At 37.5% G+C, this 27812-nt stretch overlaps 1 protein-coding gene across 2 annotated transcripts in view; it reads right to left on the bottom strand.

Annotated features, from left to right (window-relative positions):
* Positions 1-24447, bottom strand: part of LOC149138248 (Nop53 protein) — a 186102-nt gene extending 161655 nt beyond the window's left edge. Inside the window, exons 1-2 of one of the 2 annotated variants that reach the window (XM_089449822.1) lie at positions 24144-24447; positions 23886-24055 (exon numbers count right to left, since the gene is read on the bottom strand). In XM_089449822.1, coding sequence (XP_089305948.1) covers positions 23886-24055; positions 24144-24309 — 336 coding nt within the window. In that variant the 5' untranslated portion in view covers positions 24310-24447. The remainder of the gene's footprint in view (positions 1-23885; positions 24056-24143) is intronic. The other variant, XM_089449823.1, reaches the window with a different exon arrangement.
* Positions 24448-27812: the final 3365 nt, after the last annotated feature.

The following is a 27812-nucleotide window of genomic DNA, read 5'->3' as shown; positions in this document are numbered from 1 at the left end:
CGTAAGGCTCGATCATATAGGAACTGATGAGCAGGTCGCGGATACTCTCACTAAGCCCCTGGGGAAGGTCAAGTTCCTAACCTTCCGTGAGAGTCTTGGTGTCGTGGAAAGACCCTATGATATGGGTCCTGTTGGACGATGAGCTCTGGGAGCTCTGGGGGGCTTTGGGGATAGCTTCTCGGAGCTATAAGCACTCATAATGCTTCTGCCCCACCCTTGTGATTATTGAGCTGGTTCGCCACTCATTTAATCTGTGCCCCGTATGCATCCTACCCATTGAGTTCAGGGCTCATGGGAAGTACCTCTCATTTGGCCAATGAGGTGTGGAAAAGCTAGAGACTATTAGCAAAGACTGATGGACGCATCAGAGATTGCCGTACTCTCTATCTAGGATGGCATGGTCCAACCACTTGATCTGGGATCAAGATTTGTGAGGTCTGGGACCTCTGGACTGATTATGTCAGTCGGGGAATGATGTCTTTGTGACTGACCCACTTCTGTTCTAAAATAAAGAAGCCAGCAAAGCAAGTTTCGGCGGGATGACTCACGATGTTAATTGCACTAATAGATGGAGTTCTCCCTAGTTGAGAGGGAGTGTTAAATTTGGACAACTAGGTCCAAACTCCATGTTCTGATGCTCAGATTAAGAGGCTAATATTTTTGTTGGATTCCTCTTTCTGAGAGGTGTAAAATCCATATAAAAATAGTCTTAATCCGATGAGCGGAACTTATATTTTGAATTTATTATTCTTAATAAATTATATGTGCTAGGTCAGCCAGTTTTGTAATGTAGGCTCACATGCCCAACAGATGTGTCACACACCCTCATTGATGTATATATATACTGGAAAATTTGGAGAGAATTTGAATACAACACAACTCACATGCTAGGGTTTCTGCTGCTAGGGTTTCGCAGAAATTTGACCAGCATTGAGGGTTGTTGTGTCACATGCTAGTTAGAGGGTTGTTGTGACACATGCTGGGCTGGCTGACCAAAGGAGACTTTGCTGGTTGAAGCATCCTGCTGACCGCCGAAACGAACACATACATTTTTCTTGTTTCTGATTTGTCTTCTATAAGATCTGCTTATATGTTCTATCTGCATTTTGCTTATCTACTTGTATGATTGCTGTGAGAAAAGTGAAATTGCTCTTAGCATAGAACATCTACAAAACTTAACAACTGGAGACCTGTGGAAGATCTTATGAATAATTCAAGACAACAAGGAGATATGATGACTGAAGCATCAAGTGAGACCACAAGGTCTTATGTTTTGAAAACTGATAATTTGTGTATGATTGCAGGTATTGCAGGAGAAAAGCAGCTTTGTAAATATGTCTTCAGGATGGATGAAGATCTTGAAGTAAAAGGTGACAAAGAAAATTTCTCAGAAGAGGAAGAATTTCAATGGTTACAGCAGAAAGAGTCGATGGATGAGTTACTTATGAGAGAAGGCAGTGTTTTGAGGTTATCAAAAGTATGGAAGAGTATCTTTCAAAAGATGAATACTCTGAAGTAAAGAAGGATGGAGAATGTCTCTTAAATAGGAAAAGCAGTAAATTATTGCAACAGAAAGAATTTAGTAATACATTAATGTTTAAAGTTGTTACAACCCCTAAACAATTTCTTGTGAAAGAAGGAGATGAGAATTAGTCTGAAGAGATGATATGTGAAGCAATAGTTGAGACTGTTGAACCTTGTAATTTTCAAATTGATAATTTGTGTATACATGCAGAAATTATAAGTGATGATGAAGTACTTATGAAGTGTCAAAGAGAAATTGAATTCCTGGAAAACTCAAAGTATGACAGTGTGATTACAAAGGAAGGAGTTCACCACAGTGGACAAGAGCAGAAAGACATCATTGAAGCAGATGGTGTGGAAGAGAGACTTGATGGCAGTTTTGAGAGTCCTTTAGAAAATTCTTTAGAAAGTTCTTTGAAGAATCAGCATACTGATGTGTTGATAAAAGAGGAAAAATCAGAGCAACATACTAAAATGTTGCCAAAGGAAGAAGAGGTAATGAGGCCTTATATTTTTAATTCTAATAATTGTTTTATGATTACAGGATTTGATGAAGATGAGACAGACATGTTTCAAGTTGAAGAGTCAGTTTTAGAACTGAAGAAGACTAGAAGTTGCCAAGACAGACATGCTGATGAGGAAAAAGAAAAGCATGAAGATACTGTGCTTGAAGAAGTTAAACTGATTGTCAGAATCAGTCAAGGAAGTGAAGGACAATTACTGAGGGTTGTCAAAGAAGAGGAAAGAAAATATGTTGGAATTGATGAACAGCATAGTGATGTATTTGAGGGGAATCAAGTACAAAGGAAATTGGAGGACAATTTACTTTTTGAAAGTAAATTTACAGATATTGAACAGAGTTTGTTTGGAAAACAACAAGAGGGCAAGGATGAAAGGGTGGTAGTAAGAATCCAACAACTTCAAAGAGAAGACAGTAAACAGCAGTTTGAAGATGAGTGGACAGAGTACAACAACAAATGGCAAAGTAATTATCAGTCAAAAGATAAATTGGACATAGAGATTGAAAGAATAATAAGATTGATGATGAAGGTGCCTCAGAAGAAAGCAACAGTAAGAAGGTCAAGCAGCAGAAAGAGAAAGACAGCAGCAGACTGTGAAAGCATAGCTAGTGGGGCAAAGCAACATAAAGTGTGGAAACCTGGAGAACAGAGGACAAAGGTTGAAAGCACATGATCAGGAGACCATAATTATTTTAACCTTGGAAGTCTGATGCAGGAGCATTTAGCGCAGCAATTTCATTATATTCTAGTTAACGTCTTGTGTTTTCAAGGAAGTTGGATACCTATGTATCAAATTAATGTAATTATTAATGTTTTGAGTGATTGGAATAGGAATTAATTAGATATTGTGAGGATATTTGTAAATGCTCTCGAATGTAGGAGAACATGAGTGATGATGAGTGATTAGTGGGAATTGAGAGAGTTGGAAATCAATTGTAAATCTTAGACTAGAACGTGGTGTCATGATTCGTGAACTAGAGAGGGTTCTTAGGGATTAGTAGAATCAAAAGTGGACTTAAAGGATATTCAGGATTTAGTTCAGCAAATTAAGGATCTGAACAAGAATTGGTTAAACAGAGCCTTTTGTATAAATGTAAGCCTAAAAGGCATAAAGTCAGTCAGTTAGTTAGTGATTAGATAGGTTTGATTGTAAGCCTACGAGGAGGAAAGGAAAGGCCACTGATATAGAAGATCAGGCCGAGGAAGAAATTCTTGTGTAAATGTTTGTTTATTAATACAGATAACTCGATTTCTGAGTTCGTGTGATGTGAATTATAGATTGTGTGTGATATAGAGTAATTCTACGTAACATAGGTTGCAGGTGTGCAGAATCAGAGGAGAAGTGCAGGGAAGAGTGTTACGGTTTTACACACAGACAGTATTGAAGAAAACCTTCAATGTTACAGCGAAGGCATAACTGTAAGGTTTCCTAAAACCTAAAGATTTGTGAAGGAAGTGTAAAGGCGCAATAAAGTGAAGATCAAGATCAGAACAAGTGAAGACCGTAAGGCGAGAACAAATACACAAACAGAGAAGCGAGAAGACTATTACACAGTGAGATGCAGAAGAATGTAGTAGCGAAGCACAGTCGTTGGATCAATCAGATCAATGAACGAGAGTGAGGAAGATAGACGACTAGGATTAAGTCACGCAGAATAAAGTCAAGAAATGAAGAGATCAGATGAAGCCACGTGTTAATGGATGCGGGGTAGTATTCGCAAGGGGTAAGCAATTTCTCGCGCGCCCTAAAGGTGGTAAGCGGTCTTTCTAAATTCTACGCGATTACCTTTAGCGGCCGACACGTAGCACACGGTGGAAAGAGAAAACCACTTTTCTCGCGCGCTCTCAATCAGATATCGGTCATGCTTAATTTCACGCGAGATTGCGCAATATCCGTTGGATCGAGTGGGATTGATCAATGGTGGAGATTGTCCGAGCTAGTTGGCGAGCGGACGACGCGATAGCTGTTGGATCGGATGAGACAAATCAACGATGGAGATCAGCTAAGCTAGTTAGCGATCGGGTGACGCGATAACCGTCGGATCAAGGAATGAGATCGACGACGGAGATTTAATGCACTAACGAGAGCATCGATAAATGTGCAAAGGTTTGAAGAATGGCGGAAAGGTAAGGTTTTCAGTATGGGTTATAAAATATTTCTATTAATATGGAATTATAATGGAAATAAGCGAGATTAATGTATTATGAGTTAAGTTTGAGTTTTAACCAAAGTCTAAAGACCAGGGTATGGTTGACAAGCGCCGGAGGTGAAAATAACCCAAAGTCGAAACCTGTGGAATAGTTAAATGAATTGTTTCCGCATAAAGTTTATTTAAGGAGCCTTGAACCTTGACTTATGGAAGATTTTACTAAGTATGGAATATAAGAAATTCCTGGGACATGTACACATGTATATGACATGCAATTTATTTGCATACTGTGGGTATATGCGGCTTAGGCTGCATCATTATGGTATTCGCAGCTTAGGCTTGCATTAGATCTCAAGAGAGGAAAGATCTAATCTCAATCGTCAATCACTTTGAGATTAGGGTTAGGGTTAAAATTAAGGTTTTGGCTCAATATAAAGTTATATAAGAAGGGATGAGGTGAGGAGAAGACACACAACAACGCAAGTTTGAGAGAGGCATCTCAGTGAACATGTGTTGGGTCCAAGAGAGTGCAAACGGGCCAGAGATCCAGATCTACAAGAGAGAGCATATATGTTGGATCAAATTCGGCATATTGTAATCTATAATTTCTCTGTTGGGCCATTATCCTAGGACAAGGGCCCAAGTACATTCTAAGTTTTTGTTAATGAAGAGTTGATTTGTTGGGCAAAAATTTCTTTGTAATTCGTGTGATTTGGATCGTAATTTGTTTCCGCTTAATTTTATGTGTTAGGAACTTAGTCCTTTATTTGTTCAATAATTAATTGCTTGAAATTAAATATCAAGTGTACGGTTCGGGTAATTTCTAACACCCACGTCTTGAGGCAGGTGGTACTTTACCTCTAGGGCATCATTCTCCCTCATTTAATCCCCCCCCTTGCAATATAATTATCCATGGTAAGACAACCTCTAGCCCATGCAATGAGCAACGATTCTTGGTTTATTTGCATGTCTTTCCTCCTCGACTTTACCATGATGTCATTGGAGTTCTCTAATCAGTACCATGGGTCTTACTCGCAGCATCAAAATGGTCTGATTGGCCCCAATCCTCCATTTCGTTTTCTCAGGTTTTTTGCGTGTCCCTCTTAGAAATTTCCATTTTCTCTATCTCGATTACTCTATTTTGCTTGGTCTTTCGTGGTCCTTTGCTTTTCATAATTCTCCATGGTTTAGTGGAGATCAATTTAGGCTCCTCCACACTATGTTGTTATCCAAGTTTTTTGGTTCTCGGGCATCCACAATATGGTGCCCAATCACTTTCCTTTCCAATGTTGAAAATTGTGCAAGTATTTCTCACCTCAGAGCTAAAAGTTAAAAGGCACAAGGTCCATCTAGGCAACTTCAAATCAATCAAAGTCAAGCTCACAATCAAGAAATATGTTTCATCCTCAACATTTTATCAACATATGAAGCAGAGATTTCCACTCTAAAAAATGAAAACAATATGTTGAGGGAAAAATTGCACAAATAGTTCAACAGTTTCCAATTTAGGAACATTCCTATAATGGCTCCTTAATTCTAGTGGAAGAGGTTTCAGTTAATCAAGATCAAAGAAATCAAGGTCAAGGAATATTTGCTCAAGAGCAATCCAAGGGATTTCGTTATCTAGTAAATCTGGACATAAATCCATTGTCTCAAAACTTTTTTTGATGTTTTGTAAGGTTAAATTACTTTGGGGTTCATATGTAAGAATATGTACTAGTAGTTTTTCAGGAAGTCAAGAGCCTCCCAATCCTTTCTGTTTAGAAAGGCAGTAAGTCTCGAAAACAATTATATCAAAGCTCATTGACCATATGTATTTATTCATTACCTATTATGCAACCCTTTTTACAATACAAATATTAATTGTTTCTGTATAAAAACAAATAAATAAACTAGTCCACTTTTAATTAAGTACATGAAAATAAATATTAAAAAAAAAATTATTCATCTTTTCATTAAGTACATGCATATATATTTGACAACCAAATATAAGAAAATGTGATACCTAAGACTTCTCACTTGTGAAGGCTTCCTCTAGTGCCTTGTCCTTCCATATCCAATGAGACATTTATTCAAAATGTGGACATTTGTATTGCATGCCTCTACCCAAAGACTTGTAGACAAATCCAAGTCACAATGCTTTTCTTGTCTCTATGATGGATCAATTCTTCCCCTTTGCAAACCCATTCTCTTGTGGGTTGTAAGGAAATGAACGTGCTCTCTTGATCTTTGCTTCCTTCAAAAGGAATCAAAGTCCTCGGAGGTGTACTCTCCTCCATTGTCAAACCTTAACACTTCGGTCTTCTTACATATTTAATACACAATCAAGGCCTTCAACTCTTGAAACTTAGAGAACGCTTCATCCTTAGTCTTTGTAAAGTAAATCCAAGCTTTCTTAGAGGTCATTAATAAAGGAAACATGGCACAAGCTACCTATCAAAAAAGTTGAACACATTGGTTTAGACACCTCATCAAGAATCTCTCTTGATTTGTGCTCAATGCTTTGAAAAGCAATCTTCACATGCTTGCCAAGTGCATAGCCCTTGCACACCTTAGTCTTCTCAATCTTTAAGTTTTGTCATCCTTGCACCATATCCTTCAAGGGAAAAAGTGCTCCATAATGCATATGACCAAATCACTTGTGCCATGCCATGCGCAAGTTATCACTACCATGCAATAAAGCACCAGGCTTCACTAGACCTAATGGCAACCTATAAAGGCCACCTTCTCAAACTCCTTGTGCCAAAAATCAACCCATTTCATAGCTATAGTTTCTAATGATATTTTGTTGATCATCACACTTAGCCACACACAAAAACTCAATAATAAAAGAAACTAAATGAAGATTTTTTGTCAAACCAACAACATACAAGACATGCAACTCTCTATCCTCTAAAAGCATGCAAAAGGGACAACCCATTCCACAAATTGCATATGTGGCACCATCGCCCAACTCCACCCATATGTCGACATCCTTCTCTTTATGTTTGTTTAATGCCTTTGTGTTGAGGGCCTTGTGTTAGTATGTTCCATTATCCACATACCACACCCAAAGATGGAGTAAGTGGAAAAGCACAAAACCATGGAGAGAGTTATATCATACATAGATGCTAACTCATCCACTTTAGCTTGAGCTTTTGCGCTCCCTACAAACTACTAGTACTTGGCTATCTTTTTCTCAAGACACTGAGATGCATAGTGGCCCATTTTTTGTCACTCAAAACACTTCAAGTGACTCTAACATTTCTTCCCCTTAGTTCAAAGAACTTAAATCTACCTTCTTTGCCTCCTCCTCTCTTACCTCCTCTTTTCACCTTCCCAATAAGGGCAAGATTTTGGATCTCATCCACTCTAGATACAACTAACTCTCACGTGGCTCCTCTTGGACAAAATCATCCTAGAGTGTTGGACACAATCCTTCGGAATTTTTGTCCTTGTAAATAAAATTGTAAATATTAGAAGAAATAGGAGAACACGAATGATCAAAGGACCTCTTGGAAGATGAAACCAAGAGTCCCTGTATTGTACTCAATATAGTTTCTCATTAATAGAAATATCATCCACTAGAGAAAGGTTGTAACTCCATCTGCTTCATTTTTTGCCCTTTGGCAAACTTTGCTCAACTTCAAGAATCTTTGGAGTCAATTTGCTAAAACAAGCTCCTTTCTTCCCTCTCTCACACGTGCAATCCTAGGGTTTTTGTTAGTTGGGCTCTATCCGTGACTATTCAACTTGCCAAAGATGTTTCTAGTAGCCATTTCTGCAACTCTCTATATGGTATTTCATCACACTCGAACCTAGCAAACCTAGCCACATCTTTGTTCCAATTTTGTCATTAGACAAGCTCACGTGCTTTTTCTCACCCAAACTCCCTTCTCTCTACATTATGGTTCAATTACCATTTCAATTTACATCCTAGCAATGTGGCTATAGCTAAGATAGGTTATTTAGAGGAGATTTCTTCCCTCAACGACGTTTTCTTCACCTTGTGCAGCTAATCAAACTCGGGGCCTCTACATTGCCCACAGTTCCTCGCTAAGCTAGAGCCCACTATGGTTTCAATATGTTGGAGGTAACAGACAATGCCACCATGTTTGAATGGAGGAGACCCAAGTCTACCATTATTCTCAACACTTGTGGCCCCATTTCATCCATATGTTCCAGAATGAAGCTCACCACATCTATTTAAGTAACGAGATGAAATTGGGTCGTTTCATGAGATGATTCATCGTTATGTTCCTGAATTGGAACTAGAAGTCAATGAACTCCTTTCCACATGCATTCTGTTCCATCAATTAACCTTACACAGGGATCAGTTGTCCACAGTGCTATACTCTCAATTGTTTGGCTAGTTAAATCCAACGAATGAGTGTAATACAACATGAAGCCTTGAAACTATTGCTATATAGTGTGAATTGCCTTAAAAAATAGGTTGATCTTTCCAATGAAGCTTGTTGTTCAAGACTAGAGGCTCCTAGTATAACTTTGATTTCATTTCCACCCATTATTTTGAGAATTTTTTCTATGGTTACATTTATTGGTGCAAAGATCAAGAACCCTCTTCTACACTACTTTTTAACTTAGTCCAAGAAAACTAAAGTGAGAAGTTATGTCTTGTCTGCAATTTAAAATTCAAGCAAGCTCTTGATGTTCGATTGGAAAAACATTTCAGAGCCATTTCAATTTAAAATTTAAGCACGCTCTTGATGTTCGATTGGAAAGACATTTCAAAGCCATTTTAGAGTTTTCCACTAGAGATTATTGTTGCAAAGATTTTGTTTGAAGATGAATTCCCTCATCTCCATCGTAGACATAGTCCTAACTAACAAGGATAACTACAAAGAATGGTCCAAAAAGATCAAACACGCATTGAATTTCAATAAACTATGGGATGGCATCTATGAAGGAGAGAAGGCCAGTACCCTTGAGAAATCTACATCAAGCAAGGTGCTCATCATATGGAAAAATAAAGACCACAAAGCTTGTTCCCTAATTGTTGCATCGTAAGTGAAGATGTGAGTCGTCATATAGTTTCCATTACAAATTATTATGGTGCTCTAAAGAAGTTAAAAGATTTGTATAACTCACACTTAGAATTGGATCTTGTGCAACTGTCAATAAAACTTTTCAATCTAGAGTTGAAAGATGATGGCCCCATGGCCTTGGCTTCTGATCAAAGCTATCATACATGATGTAGATGCCACTAGAGTAAAGATAGACCTTCCTCTCACAACCTTCATCAAGGCCCTTTATCCTATGTACTCTCACTATCTTGAATCCCTGCAAGCTAGTGACCAACTAAAGTCTTACATTTGGCTCTTTGTGGAGAAAGTTGCAAAACATGAGAAAGCCTTCAACCCCCTAAAGAAACCATATGCCATTCTCAGAAAGGAAAGAATCAGTCACATGATTCTTCTAGAGGAGAAAGCAGTAAAAGAGAACATGGAAAAAACAACTTCAGACGAAGAGGAAGTAGACACAACCATGGTGAAAGATCTGATCTTCATTGTGTCCATTATAGCAGAAATGGACACGATGCATAAAAATGCAAAATCACCTAGGAGAACATCAACGACAAACAAGAACAGAAAGAAGATAGAGGTAAAACATTAGACCTAGCAAAAGGTAAAGCACCTGAATCTGCTCAATACATTGTTGCCCATTGCAATACTGGAGTAACTGAAGATCTATTTCATACTTCATTTGCTTCTAGGTGTTAGAAAATTAAAAAGGCAGAAATATTTTCTTTATATAGATAATTACTTGTGACTCTATTATCTTTATGTTCTTCTTTTATCTTTTAGTTCATCAAGCAATTACCAAAAACAACAGCACAAAGATCATAAACACCAGATATAGGCAGACAGTCAGGGCAAAACCCCTATCTAGGGGAAAACCCAGTCAACAATTCTTTCTTCAATAATTTCACGAGATAATCCAAGACTCTTGACCTAGACAAAAATTTCCTCCACACCACGTCAACCCTTTCTTCCTTTTGAAGATGATAACTCTCCAGCAGTAGCTTTGACCTAGCAACAACAACTTGCAGCAACAGCTTCGACCCAACAACTAGCAGTAGCAGCAGCAAATTCGACTTATCAAAAGAGACTTCGATCTCCTAGAGGAATCCACACGAGAGAGAGATAGATAGCCCAAAATTTCGATTTTCTCTTTTTCTTCTTCTTTCTCCAACTTCGCACTCCTTTTGCCTTCCTTTCTTACTTCGCACTTTTCCAACTCTTTCTTCTAGATATCGAACTTGTGTGTGAGAGAATGAATGCTCCAAATGAATTCGAACTGCTCTGTATATATAGCCTTCTAGTGAGGTCAAATTACCCTTCTTGAAGCCAACTTGATCTCCTTGAGGCTGACTTGGTGTGGAGGGGACAAATAGTCTATTTGACTCAATATTAATTCTTTTTACATGATTCAAAAGCCCAAGAAGGGTCTCTTTTAATGGACAATGACTCTAATGACTCTGAATAAATCCTAGAAGTCCTCAATGGGGACTTTGACCTAAAACATGATGACCCAAGCATGAAACCCATGCTTTAATAAGTCATAATAATAAAAATAAAATTATTTTTCATAAGTACATTTCATTGTGACTCAAATACAATTATGAAGACCGAACCTAGTTACATTCTTCAACACTAGGAGAGATGCCTCGCTGCTTAACATAGGTGCAACATGTCACAAGACCTTTTGGAGAGACTTCTTTGAGGATTTCAGTGACAATGTCGATGGCACAGTATATTTTGAAGATAATCAAGCCTCAACCTCTCAGAACTTGGTACCATTAGGCTTTTAAATTGTTTGGACTCCTTGATTTCCTTTTGGATGATGTACTCTATCTTCCAGGGCTACGAAGAAATTTGTTGTCCCTTATGCACATTTGTTAGCAAGGCCACCCCGTTCACATCGTTGATGGCAAAGCAAAAATAAGGAAAGGCTTCTAACAACATGGTTATCATGACTGGAGTGGAGGATGAAAGAATGTTGAAGATGAAAGGGACATCTACTCATGCACAAAATTTTGCATACCTCTCTCATCACGATGGAGGTACAATGCCATCGAGCCTGCTATGGCATGCTATATTTGGGCATATTAATTATAGGAACCTTTGTTTATTGGAAAAGAATGGTGTTTTTGTTTGCCTAATATTCCTCAGAAACAAAAGCAATATGATGTTTGTATCCTTGGAAAAAACATCAAACGAACATTTCATGATTCCACTTCCAAAGCATGTAGAAAACTCAAATTGATACATTCTGATTTGCGTGGCCCCGTGCCTATTCTATCTACTAATGGCAATAAATATATGATGACTTTCATTGATGATTACACCAAGATTGTGTGGGGTGTACTCATTGAAAAATAAATCTTAAGCTTTTGAAACTTTTAAAAAATTTCACGTATGGATTCAAAATGAAGAAAAATCACATATTGGTTCTCTTCATAGTGATAATGGAAGACAATATGCATATAAATAATTTGACAATTATCTTTGACATCATGGGATTCAATGCCAAACCACCATTTCATACAATCCTCAGCAAAAGAGTGTAGTTGAAAGAATGAAAAGAACTATCTTAGATATAGTTCTCTTCAGGATGTTTTTCAGAAATGTAAAGTTGATGTTTTGGACTAATGTAGTTCCATGTGCAATATATATGAAAAATAGGTCCTATCTCATGCTTTAAAAATAAGACTCCTTATAAGGAGTCGCCACCCTCTGTTGTGATGTCCGCAGTTAAAGGCTTGGTGAGACAAGGTGATAGTAGTGAGAGTTGGCAGAACGCAGACATGAATGTGTCGGGAGGTCATGGTGGGAACCCTCCTGACGAGGACCTGGAGCGTTGGAAGAGGACCGTTGAATCCTTGTTCAAGCTAATTATGGGGAGACTCGATCTCATCCCCGTCGAGTGGAACTGCTAGAGAAGGATCAGGCCGCCAATGCTGAGAGAATCAATGCGAAATTTGAGGTTGTGGTCTTTGGAGCGAAAAATAGTGAAGATGGAGACAGACCTTCTCACTGCCAACTCGGAGTTGGTCAATGAATCATTGCAGGACTCCCGAAGGAGTTTGTGGCCCATCTTCAAAGCGATGGAGGAGTCAGAGACTCTGGCGTAGGACCGAACAGATGAGGCAATACTGTCAGCGAGGAAGAGGGGAAGTCCAACCTTGGATAATGTTTACTTATGCTTTGTCAATGTATTTTGATATTAGGACTGTTTTTCGGGCTTTATGGTAGATTTCAGTGTTTTCTAATAGTATATAAGGCTAGCAGGTGAAAGAAAATAGTTTCATGGTTGTACTGGGACATTTACACATATGCTAAGTTTGAAGCAAGTTTTGTTGATATGATGTAAAACGGTTCTGGCCGTGAAATCCAGATTTTGAATACAAAGTATCTGTTTTGTTAAAAATAAAAAATAAAATAAAAATAAAAACTAAGACTCCTTATAAAATGCAGTATGGCCACATTCCTTTAGTAAGGCATCCCAAGGTCTTGGTTCCACCTGCTATGCCTTGATTCCTAGGGAGCAAAGAAAAAAGCTTGATGCAAGGAGCCGAGAGAGCATCATCTCAGGGTATTCGAATACAACCAAGGCAAACGTCTTTACGATGAGGTAAACAAGAAGTTTATTCTTTCCAAATATGTATTTTTTCTTGAATCTTTCAATATTGACAATATTTTTGATCAACAACTTGATCGTTTGGATAGATTCACTCATGTAAAGACATACCATGAATTTGATAATGAGATTCCACATCTTGAAGGGGGGATCCCTACCTTGGATCAATATCTAGAACCTATTTTTGAAGCACCATCTCCCTCTCATGAAGTTCAAGGCACTTCATCTGATCATAAAGATCCTTTTAATGATGTGATTAAGAAGATTTGAAGGTTGAATATTGATGCAACACCATCTCAATCAATGGAGTAACCTAGACCATCTCAAAAGTTCCACCAAAATGCATCATCAAAACACTTGAAAGTGTTTATCCTAATGAGTCAGTAAAATAGGAACCAGAGGTTCCACCAAACAAGATGGAGGTGATGTAGATAATTCCAATTCAGGTGATGTACATGATAAGAATGTTTCATATGATTGTGAATTGAATTTATCTACTAATTTTGAATCAACTTCCTTTAAAGAAGCAGTTACTCATGATGAGTGGAAAGAAGCAATGCAAAAGGGATATGATGCTCTCATCAAGAATGGGGCATGGAAGTAAGTTGACCCTTCATTTTGAACCAATCTAGTTGGTTGCAATTGGATATACAAGAACAACTACAAATCAGGTGGTTCACTTGACAAGCACAAAGCAAGGCTCGTGGCAAAGGAAACTTTTGCCCCCACAGCAAAATGGGCCACTATCTAGACTCTCTTTGCTTTGGCAGCACGAAATGGATGGAAAGTCCATCAAATGGATGTGTAGATTGCTTTCTTGAATGGAGATTTGAAAAATAATGTCTTCATGTCTCAACCAGAAGATTTTGTTGTGAAGGGACAATAACAAAAAGTATGTAAACTCATTAAATCAATATATGACCGAAAACAAGCACTACGAGCCTGATATGAAAAGTTAATAGAGCATATTTTGAAATTGAATTTCAAACACTTGAATCTTGATGATTCAACCTTGTTTTTCAAGAAAGTTGTAAAAATTATTGTATATCTTATGGTGTATGTAGATGATCTGTTGATGATAGTGAACAATGAAAACAATATTGCATCCATTAAGAAAGTTCGAAGAAGGACTTTGAAATGATAGATTTGAGACATCTTCACTAATACTTAGACATTGAAGTGACTCAACATCAAAAGTACATACTCATCTCCCAAAAGAGGTACATTGAAGAATTGTTGAACGGGTTTGGCATGGCTAAATGCAACCCTCTGTTTACTTCACTAAACAAGATTTGAAGATAACATCAAAAGAAGGAAATGAATTTGATGATGCGACCAAGTACAGATAGCTTGTGGGAAGTCTCATCTATCTCACCACTACCAAACCAGATATTTCATTTGTTGTTGGGATTCTTTACAAGTTTATGCAAAAGTCTTGTGAAGGACATTGATTTCCTACAAAATGAGTTCTAAAACACTTGAAGGGAACTCAAGATTTTTTACTCAAGTACTCTAAGGTGGATGACTTCAATTTGATTGGATATTTTGATTTAGAATAAAGAAAATGGAGTGTTGGCTTTAGGTTATCTCATGAGTCTTGGATCAACAACTCTCTCCTTGAGGTCATGCAAACAGTCAATTCCAACAGATTCCACAACAAACGCAAAATGTGTGGCAACTGTTGAAACAACAAAGGAAAGTGTGCGGCTCAGAAAAATACTTGAATATTTGTGGGAGAAACAAGTGAATTCTACTCCTCTTCTAGTTGACAATACTTTTGCAATCAAATTGGCCACGAATCCTAGATTCCATGATAGAACTAAACATATCAACACAAAATATAATTTGATTAGATGTCATGTAAAGGCCAAGACTATTCATTTGAGACATTGTTCCACAAATGACCAAATTGCGAACATCTGCACCAAAGTGCTCAAAAGAGAACACATAATCCTTTAGAATTTTTGTCCTTGTAAATAAATTGTCAATATTAGGGGAAATGGGAGAATATGAAAGATCAATGGACCTCTTGGAAGATGAAACCAAGAGTTACTATATTTTATTAAATATGGTTTCTCGTTAATAGAAAATCATCCAAGTTAGGAGTTATCTCTAAAACAGAGTTTCTCAAAGGTGGGCAACCTCTCATGAGCATAAACACCTTGTACAGAGGATAATGAAGGTGGACATAACCCATCTAGTGATATGGGCACTAATTTCTTGTCCTCATCCTTCATCCTGATCATAGCACTCTAATCTCTCAACTTAGTGATCATCCTGATCATAGCACTCTAATCTCTCAACTTAGCGATGTTCGACATGTATGTGGTATAAGTTTGTTCTTCAAGAGCATATTACAAGAAATATCCATGGTTTGATACAAAGTGATCATTGCATCAAACATATCATTAGCCAATTTCTTCTTTGCAATGTGAGGGACCAAATGGTCCTTCACACAATCCAAGATTATTCTTTGCATTGGCCACCTTCATATTATGCTCAGCCAATGGCACAAGGTTGGTGGGGGTTGTAACATTTCCTTCTACAATAGTCCAAAGATCAAACTCCTCCACCAACATTTGAAGCCTACACTTCCAAGGTGTAAAGTTGGGAGAGACTTCTAATTAGAGCAGTCTTTGTGACCCAAGTTAGCCATTCTTGTAAATTCTAAATGTTGAGAATTCAGTAGGCCAATGTAAATGTTAATTCACTTAACTTGATAACTGCTTGTGTTAGCTTTTTACTTATTAGCTTTTATCTGTGCTAGTTCAATATGCAATACATCAAACAGCTACCAGAACATTATGAACAATGACACAGTATGTAGGCTCCAAGCCAAGGCCAAAACCCCTCCTCTTGAGGGGAAAACCCATAAAATATCTTCTTATCTTTTAGATCTTTCAATTGACGAATACCATGGCCTAGACTCAAACAAGTACCCTCCAAGATCAAGTCTTCCTCGACCTCCTGCTGCAATATCTTTGACCTCCCCAGTAAATCCGAAATTTTGCCCCAGCAACTATTGTTGCTTCACTAGGAGACTTCGATCTCCCTCTTGTTGCTCTTCCCTTGACCTCGCTTGCCTTAATTTGAGTTTTAGGGCTAATACGAAACCCTAAGAGATCTCTGCTTGCCTTCTTTCTCTTCCTGCTTCCAAAATCAAACTTCTAGACTTCCCCAGTGCAAAAACCCTAACTTCGCATTCCTAGAAGAAAGTAGAGAGACCCAAAAACACTTCGACTTCTTCTTCGCACTTCCTTCTTTGTCCTTCTATTGCTTCCTTCTTCGTATGAGAGATGAGTGAGTGAATGATCCAAATGGAGGACGAGTTCCTCTTATATATAGGCTTCCTTCAAGGGTGGACATGTCTCTTCACTTAGGCTGACTTGACAGCTCATGTAGGCCGACTTGATCTTGGAGGTATTTTGACATTTTCAAGACAAAATAAATTTTCTTTTACAATTTACAATGTGCCCATAGGGTCTTCCATATATGACAATGACTCTTATACCTAGGACAAACCCTAGAAGCACTCAATGGGTGCTTGACCTATAAAATAAAAGAACTTGAGCATGAAATCCATGCTCCAATAATAATAATTTCGTTTTCATTTTATATATACAAGAATGCATTTCATACTAATGAAGACTGAACCTAGTTACACATTTTTCAACGCTAAACAGACTTTCAACAAAAAAACAATTGGATACAAAACAAATCAAGAACATATCATAGGAGCAAATCAAGACTCAATCATGAACCTACACAAGTATCTCACACACAACCCTGTTGAGAAACCAAGCGCAGTATATTCTAACACTTAATTCCTCTTCTTGATAATTACTTGTGAATATTAGATGTCTTCTTATTCCTTCTTATGTCTTCTTCATCAAGCAATTAGACACCAGTTCAATTATTCAAGAAAGATAGAGATCACAATGAAACAAGAGACACCAAAAATTAGGCTAGTAGCCAGGGGAAAACCCAACAATCGTTTCCTTATAGAATCAGATCAAAATGAGAGATATGCAATCCAAGACCAAGACCAAATTACCACCAAAATGCCAAGTCAAACCCTCCTCCAAGTCACCTCTAAAAGTCAAAGTCAACGATGGTCAAGCTTCTTCAAATCTAATCAAACTTCAAAATTTTTAGACATGCAACTAGGGTCAAATTTTAGCCTATAATCACCTCAGAAAATTTCAACCTTTTACCACAGAAATCAGACCTTTCACATGTGTGAGTTGTAGAAGTCAAAGATTCGGTCAACGAAGAGAATATTCTTCTTTTTTGACTTGTCTTCTCTCTCCTTTGACTTAGCTTCTTCTCCTTTGCTAGGTTCAGATATACTTCTCGTGTGTTGGATGAATGTGCTCCAAGTAGGTCGAACTTGTCTTTTATATATAGTTGTCCAAGAGGGTTGAATAGGTGCCACATGGAGGGCTAGGCCAACTTGGTCATTTTGTGGACTTATGACTCAAAACAAAAATAAAAAATTTCTTTCTTTTAAATGTCCAAATGGGGCATGGCATAAATAAATTTTCCTTTGACTCAAAAAAAATCTAGCATGAAGAACGTGCTTGACAAAAATATAATAAATACATGCATAAATGATATATATATATATATATATATATATATATATATATATATATATATATATATATATATATATATATATATATATATATATATTATGAAGACCGAACCGAGTTACATCTTCAACACTCCCTCTCAACTAGGGAGGTATTCATAATGACTTATCGGAACATTCTCTAGTTGAAATACTCTCATAAGAAAGTATCCAGATTGATAAGCATCATCAATGATAACATCATTGTAACCAACATTTTCAAAATACCAAGTCCTTGACAAGTAAGCTCTATCTATCCACTAGATTAGAGCACAATGTTGGGAGTCATTCAATAGGACACCACACTGCCTCTTCAAGTCACATACTCCACCTAGGTTCACCAGAGTAAGTCCTCCACAAGACCATTTCCTACTTGTCACGAGGAAATGTCAGTCCACTGAACCATTCTTTAACCAAGTCCACGTACTTGACTTAGGGTGTTAATCCTAAACAACCACAGTACATGACTCAAGAATGTCAATCCAAGATGTTCATCCAATCCACCATTCTCCCTATTCGTGCCCATGTACTTGACTTACGGTTGTTAGTCCTAGCCACAATACATGACACATGGAGAACTATGTGTTCATCCTCACTCCCTCTCAATCTAGGAGGAGTAATCCACAAGCCTAAGCTTGTCTCGAAAGTACTCATACTTCCCTTACAACAACTACATGTTCATTTGTGGAGATCCTGTTGTAGCTTCTTGACTCCCATCTGCATCACATCTTGAATCATCATGTGCTTTCAACCTTCCATGAAAAACCAAGTTCTCTGATAATCTTCATATAGTAAAGTATCAAATTGCTTAACTGCACAAACTTCCATATATTTTGTATCCTCAGTGCTTAGTGCAACGGAATCCAGCTTCATGCTCTTTCAAGGAACTATAGCAAAATCCTAAACAAAAACAACTACCAGTAGTACATGTTTCACCATCACTATTGTCAGCCCAATCAATGTACCCTTGAATTAAATGTATCAAGGAATCAATCAGTTATCAGTATAATGATGTATCAACAATATCAAGACTCTCCAAAAGTTGTCATAGGTCCATCATTCTAAATTTCATCAGTTTTCTGCTAAGTCCCAAGTAGTAGTGAATCAATTCAAGATTCTCCATGTCACATTTTGCTTCCATCTCAATACCTTGTTCCTTCAACTTCATGAGTTCCTTTTGAATCATCCAAAGTACAAGGTCTTCTATAATCATGAGATTCCTATATCCTTCACAAATATGGAATAACCCTTCCAACTGAGGCAAATGTGAGCTACTTCCTTCTTAACGAGAGAATCTTCTCAAATCATGCTTTCATGTTGCCAACTAGTGTATGTTAGCTCTTGACTTCTTTAATGAATGCATGCTTCAAATTGCCTGCTCCTCTTTTATTCGAGAACGTCCTCTTGTTTTACTATGTCCTTCCGTTTCTTTCATCTGTTGTCAGAGTCTAGGCATCCATTGCCATTGACTTGGAAAAGTTTGTTTCTCATTAGATCAAAGTGCTTTGCATTAAACATTGTTTATGTATTATTATTTATAGTAATATAACTGGCTCATTCTTTGATGTATAAGTTTGAATCAGCTTCAGTGGAATTTGGAGCGATTGTCTTGTCAAAAGTTAACTATTTCTAGTTGGAAGAATCTTCACAAGATTTATGACATGTTGCAAGCAAGATTTTGACTTTTCAGGGACAAGTAGACCATTTATGATAGACTTCTTAACACCCATTTTGTTTTGGTCTTCTTCCATTTTCCAAAACCTTGGTCGCCTTCATCATACACCTGTAGTCCTTACTTCTTTGAGAGAAATGTTCGCTTCCTTCTAAATTTTCATAATCAGATAGTCTTCTTTTCTTGAAGACACAAGAGTTTCTACCATGCAATTGCTTTCTTTAATCAATAGATATTCCTACTAGTAGTCAACGAGGCTTCTTCTCATAAAATTACATTCTTCAAAGGATTGACTCTTTCTAAAGGTGACCAAAAGCTCCCACTTAATTTTAATACCCTTGAATCAATCTAGACAAACTTCTACTTGTGAATCCCAAATATAATAGCTCTCATAGGTTATGACCTTATCTTATCCTTAATAGGTTCTATTCGAACTATCATCTTCTAAACTCAAAAATGAAAAGTAAATTTTTACTTCAAACCTGGTGCAAGAGTGGATGTATGATTATTGCTATGCGCACTAGCCATATTCTTCATTATCTTCAATAGTAGAGATCCTTGTGATTTTCATCCTTCGGTTTCTTTGGAGCTTCTTCATCTTCAGTTGTTGATGCTTCATGCCTTTCCTTCCTCTTGTTGTTCTTAGGGTTCTAAGGACAATCTTTCTTGTAGTGTCTGTATTTATGACATCCAAAGCATTGGACTTTGGACATATCTCTATTTCCTTGAGATCTGTTATCGACATTTCTATTTTGAGATCCAAATTTCTTCTTTGATCTAGCTGCAAAGGCTTGAGAATCTTCATTATGAGGTTGAGTATTGCTTTTGGCCTCTAGTCTTGATTCTTCTAGAGTGCAAGAAGCCTATAACTCTTCAAAAGTAGGAGTTTCCTTTCTAGCATAAGTGCCTCCAACAAAACCATCCCAATTTTCAGGGAAAGCATTGATTACAAAAATAATCACTTCTTAATCATATATAGTTTCACAAACCTCTTGAAGTTGGTCTTTGATCTTTCATATCTTCATAAAATATGAAGCTACATTGTCCTCCTTTGTCATCCTTGTTCCATAGAGTTGATTTCTTAAAGATATCTTATGACCTATTGTGTTGATAGAGTACAAGTTCACCAAAGTATCATAAACTTCCTTGGATGTAGATAATTTTGAAACAAAAGTGATGAGATGATCTTTGATGGATTCAAAGAGAATCCTTTGAGCTCTGATTTCTCCCTTATTATACTTGGCCACTTCTTGAGCATTGTTTTTATCTGGTGCTAGAACTTTGCCTTCAACAAATTGCATGACTTCATTTTCTATAAGGACTAGATCAATCCTCTTCTTCCAAGCTTTGAAATTGGATGCACCTTCAAGCTTGTTGCCTTCTTTGCAGATAGATGCCATTTGATCATAAGTATTGGACATAGAAAATAGAAGAGTACTTACTTGCGAGTGAGAGAGAGAGCTACTACAAGAATGTCTTCAAAAGTGTTAAAGAGTTGTGATCTTCAAGTTGCCTTCCTTCACCTTAGCTCTAATACCATGTTGAGAAACCAAGTGCAATATAGTCTAACACTTAATTCCTCTTCTTGATAATTACTTGTGAATATTAGATGTCTTCTTATTCCTTCTCATGTCTTCTTCATCAAAAAATTATACAATTGTTCAATTATTCAAGAAAGATAGAGATCACAATGAGACAAGAGAAACCAAAAATTAGGCTAGTAGCCAGGGAAAAACCCACAACGGGAAAACCCAAAAATCCTTTCCTTATAGAATCAGATCAAAATGAGAGCCACCAAAATGCCAAGTCAAAAGTCAAAGTCAACATTGGTCAAACTTCTTCAAATCTGGTCAAACTTCAAAATTTTCGAACCTGCAACTAGGGCTGAATTTCAGCCTGCAATCACCTCAGAAAATTTTGGCCTTTTACCACATAAATCAAAGCTTTCACACATGTGAGCTGCAGAAGTCAAAGATTCAATCAACGAGGGGAATATTCTTCTTGTTTTGATTTGTCTTCTCTCTCCTTTGACTCGGTTTCCTATTCTCCTTTGTTAAGTTCAAAATTACTTCTTGTTAGTTGGATGAATGTGCTCCAAGTAGGTCAAACTTGTCTTTTATGTATAGTTGTCCACGAGGGTTAAATAGGTGCCACTTGGAGGGCTAGGCCGACTTGTCAAGGAGGGTCGACTTGGTCATTTTGTGGACTTATGACTCAAAATAGAAATTCAAATTTTCTTTTGACTCAAAATAAAATTCTTTTGACTCTAGCATGAAGAACATGCTTGAAAAAAATATAACAAATACATCAATCACAAATATATATATTATGAAGACCGAACCTAGTTACATCTTCAACAAACCCCTCATGTCAAAGTCAATGTGCCTATCTTAGGCATGAATCACACCAATAACTAGTCTTTTGGGCATCACACCCACTAAAATCCTACAGCAACTCCCTCTCAAGAGCAACAACCTTCTCCATGCATAGACCCTAGAAGATTTCAAATGTGCAACACTCATACTATGTTAGTTTTCAGCACATGATAAGAAGGTCAACACTCCTAAAAACCAAACCCTAATCTAGGAATCCAATGACAAATTAACCAATGAAAATAACAAATAAGGAATACTAGATCTGCAAAAACATAATTCTGAAAATTTGAAAAGCAAACACAAAACTGCAGCTCTCAATCACATCATTCTTTATTAATCTAAAAAGAAATAATCATGATTAAGTAGCTCAAAGATCTAACTGTCTAACCATCCAAATGAAGCACTCTCAACTCAAAACTCTAACTATCTAACCATCTTAGTGAAGCACCCTTAGTCTCTTTTATATGACAAGAGATGAAAAGAAATACAACAGTGAAACATTCCCCTTGAGGAGAGAAACCTTGACCCTATCGCATGCAACTCCCTAGGTAAGAGCGTGTCTCTCATGCATGAGTTATCTAACCTACAATAGAACACCCACTGGAGAGAAACTCATTCTCTACATGCATCATAATTGCTCTCATGCATGCACCTTGCTCACCCTAGGAACTATGCCCTCTTAGAATAAAAATCTCCCTCAAGGAATGCACCCTTCCTCTCTTGGATATCTCCACTAACAAAAGATGGCACATGCATACAACCCTACTCAGACATTGGAAATTTGTAAACTGCTCTGCCTCTAGTTGAGGGACTCTAATGTGCCTTTAGCCATACACCCTCCTCACCATTATAATCTGCACACAAAACAATGCAAACTGGACCTGCTGGAAGCACTGCTGCTTAAAAAATAGCTACGGAGCAGCAGTTAAAAATCTGATACTTCAACCATTAGAATGTTCTAGTTTGACTTGTTCCAAATTCATATACCAAGTTTTGATGTGTTTATGTTGATTCCATTGATTATCAATTCTTTTAATTCATGCAGGCAAATGTTATCTAATTTGTTGATGTTGCACTATGTTATTTAATAATAACTTATTTGTAATTGGACTAAACCACTGTATAGCATACTACAACTTTCAAGGGCTTGTTCTTTTCCAAGACTAGTTCCATTGATGGATATCAGTGAAACGGGACTTCTATATCTCTGCAAGTACTCCCAAGTTGCCTCCATTCTCCAAGCTAGCAAGCTTAGCCAAAATTGATCAGACTCAATTTGGTCGCTAGATTTGCTGAGCTTTGATAAAAATTTCCTAGTTTTACTAAGTTTATGTTCCCTGAATTTTTTGAGTGTATTTCCCTGACTTTCTAATCAGACAAGTTATTGTCAAGATTCACCCAAGTCATTGAGTTCAGTCTCCTCATTGGATTGACCGAGTTATTGTGCAGTTCAGATCGTGTGCCTTTTGGTGTATACACACATCCTATATTAACTATGTTGGGTAATTGTTTTCCTCTTCATAAAAACGATGCCTAAGAGGCATAAATGTTTACAACAAATAGGCAACCTCGGGACAGTTAGAGAGATGTCTGGCTGTCCCCATGGATGTGAATTCATTATTCTACGAGCACTACGGGGTGAACTTCTCTTTCCAAGCTAGCGAGCTGAGTCAAACCCGTGGTCAAAAACGGTCAGACTCGGTTTTGGTTAACTAGATTACTTTACTGTGCTGTGTTTTGTCTGGTTTTGCTAAGTTTATGTTCCCTGATTTTTTGAGTGTGTTCCCTCGTATTTTAATAAGACAAGTTAATGTCGAGTTTTGCCCAGACACCGTGTTGACTCTCTACTTTGGATTTGCCGAGTCCAAATTTTGTGACTCTAGTGTTTGTTTACACAGATATTAAATTAACTTTGTCAAGCAATTTCTTCCTTCTCACAAAATTGGCGCCTAAGAGGAGAAATTTAGTCAGGGTGCAGCCGGGCAACCCCGAAACAATTGAGGGATCTCTGGCTGTCCCTATGGATGTTGGGTAAGTTCCCCTGAATGTCCCCCATTTTCCACGCGATGTCTCAGGGCAGCAGAACTTATGCCCCAGGGAAAAGGGGTTGTGCCCTACAATCCCCGTCCCCCAAAGTATGTACATACAGCCATACAGCAACACACTAATACATACATATATATGCATACACCATATGTGTGTGAAGGTGGGTGGTTGAGTTCCAGTCGTGTTATAGTAAGGCCGCACGATAGCAATAACATTTTGGCCTATGGTACTTTTAACTAAAAAGCAGTTGGATAACAGAAGTTGTCGGTAGGTCAGGAATCAATAAAGAGACTCCAAAACAAATAAGAATTGAAAAGGCAGTACCTCGGCAGGCTTCAGACTTGGAGTTTTTGTAGGAGGAGGTTTAGTCTTAGGCGGCTGCTTCTTCTTCTTTGAAGTCGGAATAGGACTAGTGAAGGGATTATTTTGCAGTATGCTGTCATAGTGAAGAACCTTGTTCCTGTGCTTCTCGATCTTCCTCTTAATTGAATAATCTGCATGCGTTCAGTCGGAGAACAAATAAGGAGTCTGAGAAATTTTTTAAAAGATGTAAAAGTACAGTAGGGGTATCGAAACGAAGACCTTTGGATTTGTCCAAGAAGAAGAGGGAGTCGCTGCTAACATCAGTGAGGGGGCCACCGCTGCGAGCGTCTTTGTCGGCCTGGACAAAGAAATTGTCGACATCGGCAGTGCTGATGTTGCTCCGCCACGCCTTCTTGCCCTTCCTTGATGTCTTTGGGATCCCCATTGTCGAGTCTGCACTCGCTCTCTGGATCTTCCGACCTTCTGTTATTTTGATTTGGGTTAATTTTAGGGCAATTGGATCTTCTCAGCAGTGCTTCATTTCAACAAAACCTCAAAGTGGCCAAAACCTTCTCATTTACCAGTTAAACTAAAATAAAATAAGTCGTGGGCAAACGTCCAATTTGGTTAAAATTAATTAAAACTTAATTAAACTAACCAAAGTTGCTTAAGTTTCGACTAAAATTGACGGAGAGTAAATTGAACAGTGTTGATTTTAAAATAAAATAAAATAAACAAAATGCAAAACATGGTATTTATGTTGATCTTTATTTAAGCTTTTGTTATAGTCTGTTTCTTGATCTGGTCTTCATCATGAATTTTGGCTAAAAAATTCTATTTAAGCCTTTGCTATAGTATGTCTTTATGCCTCTTGATCTCGTCCTCATTATGAACTTTGGCCAAAAATTTCTCTTATGTGATTTCTATGACTTTTCTTAATTTAAATTTCTTTTATATGATTTCTAATGAAAGATCTTTCTTAATTTAATTATTTTCTCTTATGTGATGTCTAAGAAAGATTTTTCTTAATTTAATTATAATAATAATAATATCTATTTTTAAGGTCACAGCCAAGCCAGACACCAAATTGGTGTATAAGACCCCCTTGTTTGTGGGACAAGGGACCCACCTCCGCGCAGCGATTTGACTGCTAAGTCTACGAAGGCATACATACTCTACCCCCCTCTGGTTTTGAACCTGTGACCTCTTAGGAGGAAACACATGCTCTTAACCATTAGGCCCACTCTTAACCATTATCCAATTTTAAAGTCACGTTTCTGTTTTCTATTTAAGTCATTGCTATAGTATGCCTCTTGATCTCGTCCTCATGATGAACTTAGGCCAAAAATTTCTCTTATGTGATTTCTATGACTTTTCTTAATTTAAATTTCTCTTATGTGGTTTATAATGAAGGGCTTTTCTTAATTTAATTATTTTCTCTCATATGATTTCTATGACTTTTCTTAATTTTAATTTCTCTTATGTGATTTCTAATGAAAGACTTTTCTTAATTTAATTATTTTCTCTTATGTGATTTTTCTCTAATGTGATTTCTAATGAACCACTTTTCTTAATTTAATTATTTTCTCTTATGTGATTTTTCTCTAATGTGATTTCTAATGAACCACTTTTCTTAATTTAATTATTTTCTCTTATGTGATTTCTAAGAAAGATTTTTCTTAATTTAATTATTATTATCCAATTTTAAAGTCACGGTTTCCGCACAGCAATTTGACTGCTAAGTCTAGCGAGGCATACATACTCTACCCCCTGATTATGAACTTGTGACCTCTTAGAAGGAAACACATGCTCTTAACCATTAAGTCAACTCTTCACGAGTCTCCTACACCACAGAAGAAATTAGTGTTAACTCCTACACCACAAGAGGAATGGGTGCTAACTATTATCAAATTGCCTTCTATTGGCGTTAACTATTATCATATTCTCTTTTATGTTAATGCCTTTATAAAAAAATTCTTGATTCGAAGAGGGAATTCCGGTAGAAAATTAGAGAAAAAATAGATGTATAATTATTAATATAAGTTCATCTTAAGATCAGTCATTCAGCTGTTTCCTAATTTGGAGAGGTGCGGACATTGCTGCTGAGAGACAGCATCTTAAGATAAAAGTTACCGGGCACCAGAGATTTCTCTGCGCCAGATCCACAGGTAACATGGAAATAAGGCAGAGAACCAGGGAGGCAGAGGAGCAGTATAATTCAGCTATTGAGAATAAGAGCCGGAAAGGAAAGGGAATTATGAATGAAGATCAACCAAATGAGATCTGGGAGATCGAGGACGAGTCTGAGGAGGAGTTGCCCCGAGGCGAGGGGAACGTGCGGTCTTTTTCTCAGGACAGGTTAGCAGACGACGAGCACCAGCAGATGGAAAATGACCACCCTGCTCCGCAGGAGGTGAAGGTTCGTCGTTATGGCATGAGAAAACGAGAGAGGGGCCCCGGCAGAGGTGCGGACTCGAGCAGGAAAAGGGGCCGGGGACAGAGTAGGAGGACGCAGGAGGAAGGAGAGAACTCCAGGCAGGACATGAATCCTGTTAAAAAGGCAAGAAGGACGGTGAATCGGTCCGGCGGGCAGAAAGGGCCTATCAGCGCAACACCAACCCAGCAGTTAGAAGAATTATGCAGTACCTGGAGGAGGAGTCTCTCCAGGACCAATCTGAAGATGAAATGGAGGATTGGGAGTTCCTGCTTCATGATCCAGGACATACCAGGGGAAGAATGTCCTTGTTTAAACAATCCTTGCACATATACTGGGTTATGAAGAGGCTGCTGGCAAAGGCCCTAGAGCAAGTGGCTAAGGAGATGGTCGAGCTTGCCCAGGGAAGCCCTGATATGCGCAGAGAATTAAGTTTCATCCGCATTGCCATGGAGAGGCAAGAGGAGAAGCTGGACGCAATTCATCAGCTGCTGAAGGGAGACCAACAAGATGCAGAGAAAGGAGCAAGTCAGCAACCAGCAATGGACAATGTTTGACATGAGATATGTTCAGGAAAACTCATAGTCTTTCTAGTTACAGTTTTTTGCATGATTTAGATAGAGATATATATTTCTTGCAGACTAGTAGTATTAGAAAATCTCAAGACTGCCTTGTCTATTTGGCTAAGATTATCAGACTTTGGGCCTTTTACTTTTGGGCGGCCATCAAAAACTATAGATGGATTAATTACCCGGTTTCCCCATGTGGGCGGGTCTTCAATATTTTTGATACGATGTAATGTTTTATTTTCTATCCAGTAATAGAAAGAGTACCACCTCAGCTTACAAAAAGAAAAATATAAGTTCATCTTAATCTCATATTTATTAAGTATGGAGAAAAATTATTAAGTGGTGTGGAAAATTAAATTTGTTGAAATTAATTTTTAAAATTTTAATATAAAATTTAAAAAATATTTATTTTAAGATATTAAATTCTGTTCAACTCTTTATAAATTCGATTTATAATAATTTTTTATATATTGTTTATATCAATTTTATTTTTTTTATTATAGGAAAAAAAATTTGGGTGCTTTATAATCTTGGGGAAGTTAAAACGTTAAGAGTATTTATGGGGTTTAGGCCTTCTCACAAATAATCAAGCAGAAGCATATGGTCTCTATCGAGGTATTCAACTAGCCAAAGAAAATCAAGTCAAGTCGCCCATTGTATTGAGAGATACTCTCCTAATTCTTCATCGTACGGTCAAGGGCTTCTTCTCGAAGGATAAGTTTATAGAAAACATTTTGAAAAGATTCAAAGGAACCACTGAAGGAATCTCTTCAATAGCATACTTTCATGTCCTAAGGGTCTAATAAAAAAGTGGATATTTGTGCAAATGAGGGGTGTAAATTGGAAATAGGTGCTCTAAAAGTTAATGACCATATTACGCCATCACTAATTCCCTATAAGTGTTTGGAGTTAATTATTTTTTTAATAAGAAAATTTGATAGGGAA

This window comes from Pinus tabuliformis, chromosome X (genome assembly GCF_031772625.1).
Source record: "Pinus tabuliformis cultivar Carrire ecotype Pingquan chromosome X, CPIR1, whole genome shotgun sequence".
In the NCBI taxonomy this organism is placed as follows: domain Eukaryota; kingdom Viridiplantae; phylum Streptophyta; class Pinopsida; order Pinales; family Pinaceae; genus Pinus; species Pinus tabuliformis.
Note: the sequence above shows the minus strand (reverse complement) of the source record. Positions and strands in the feature narration are given on the sequence as shown.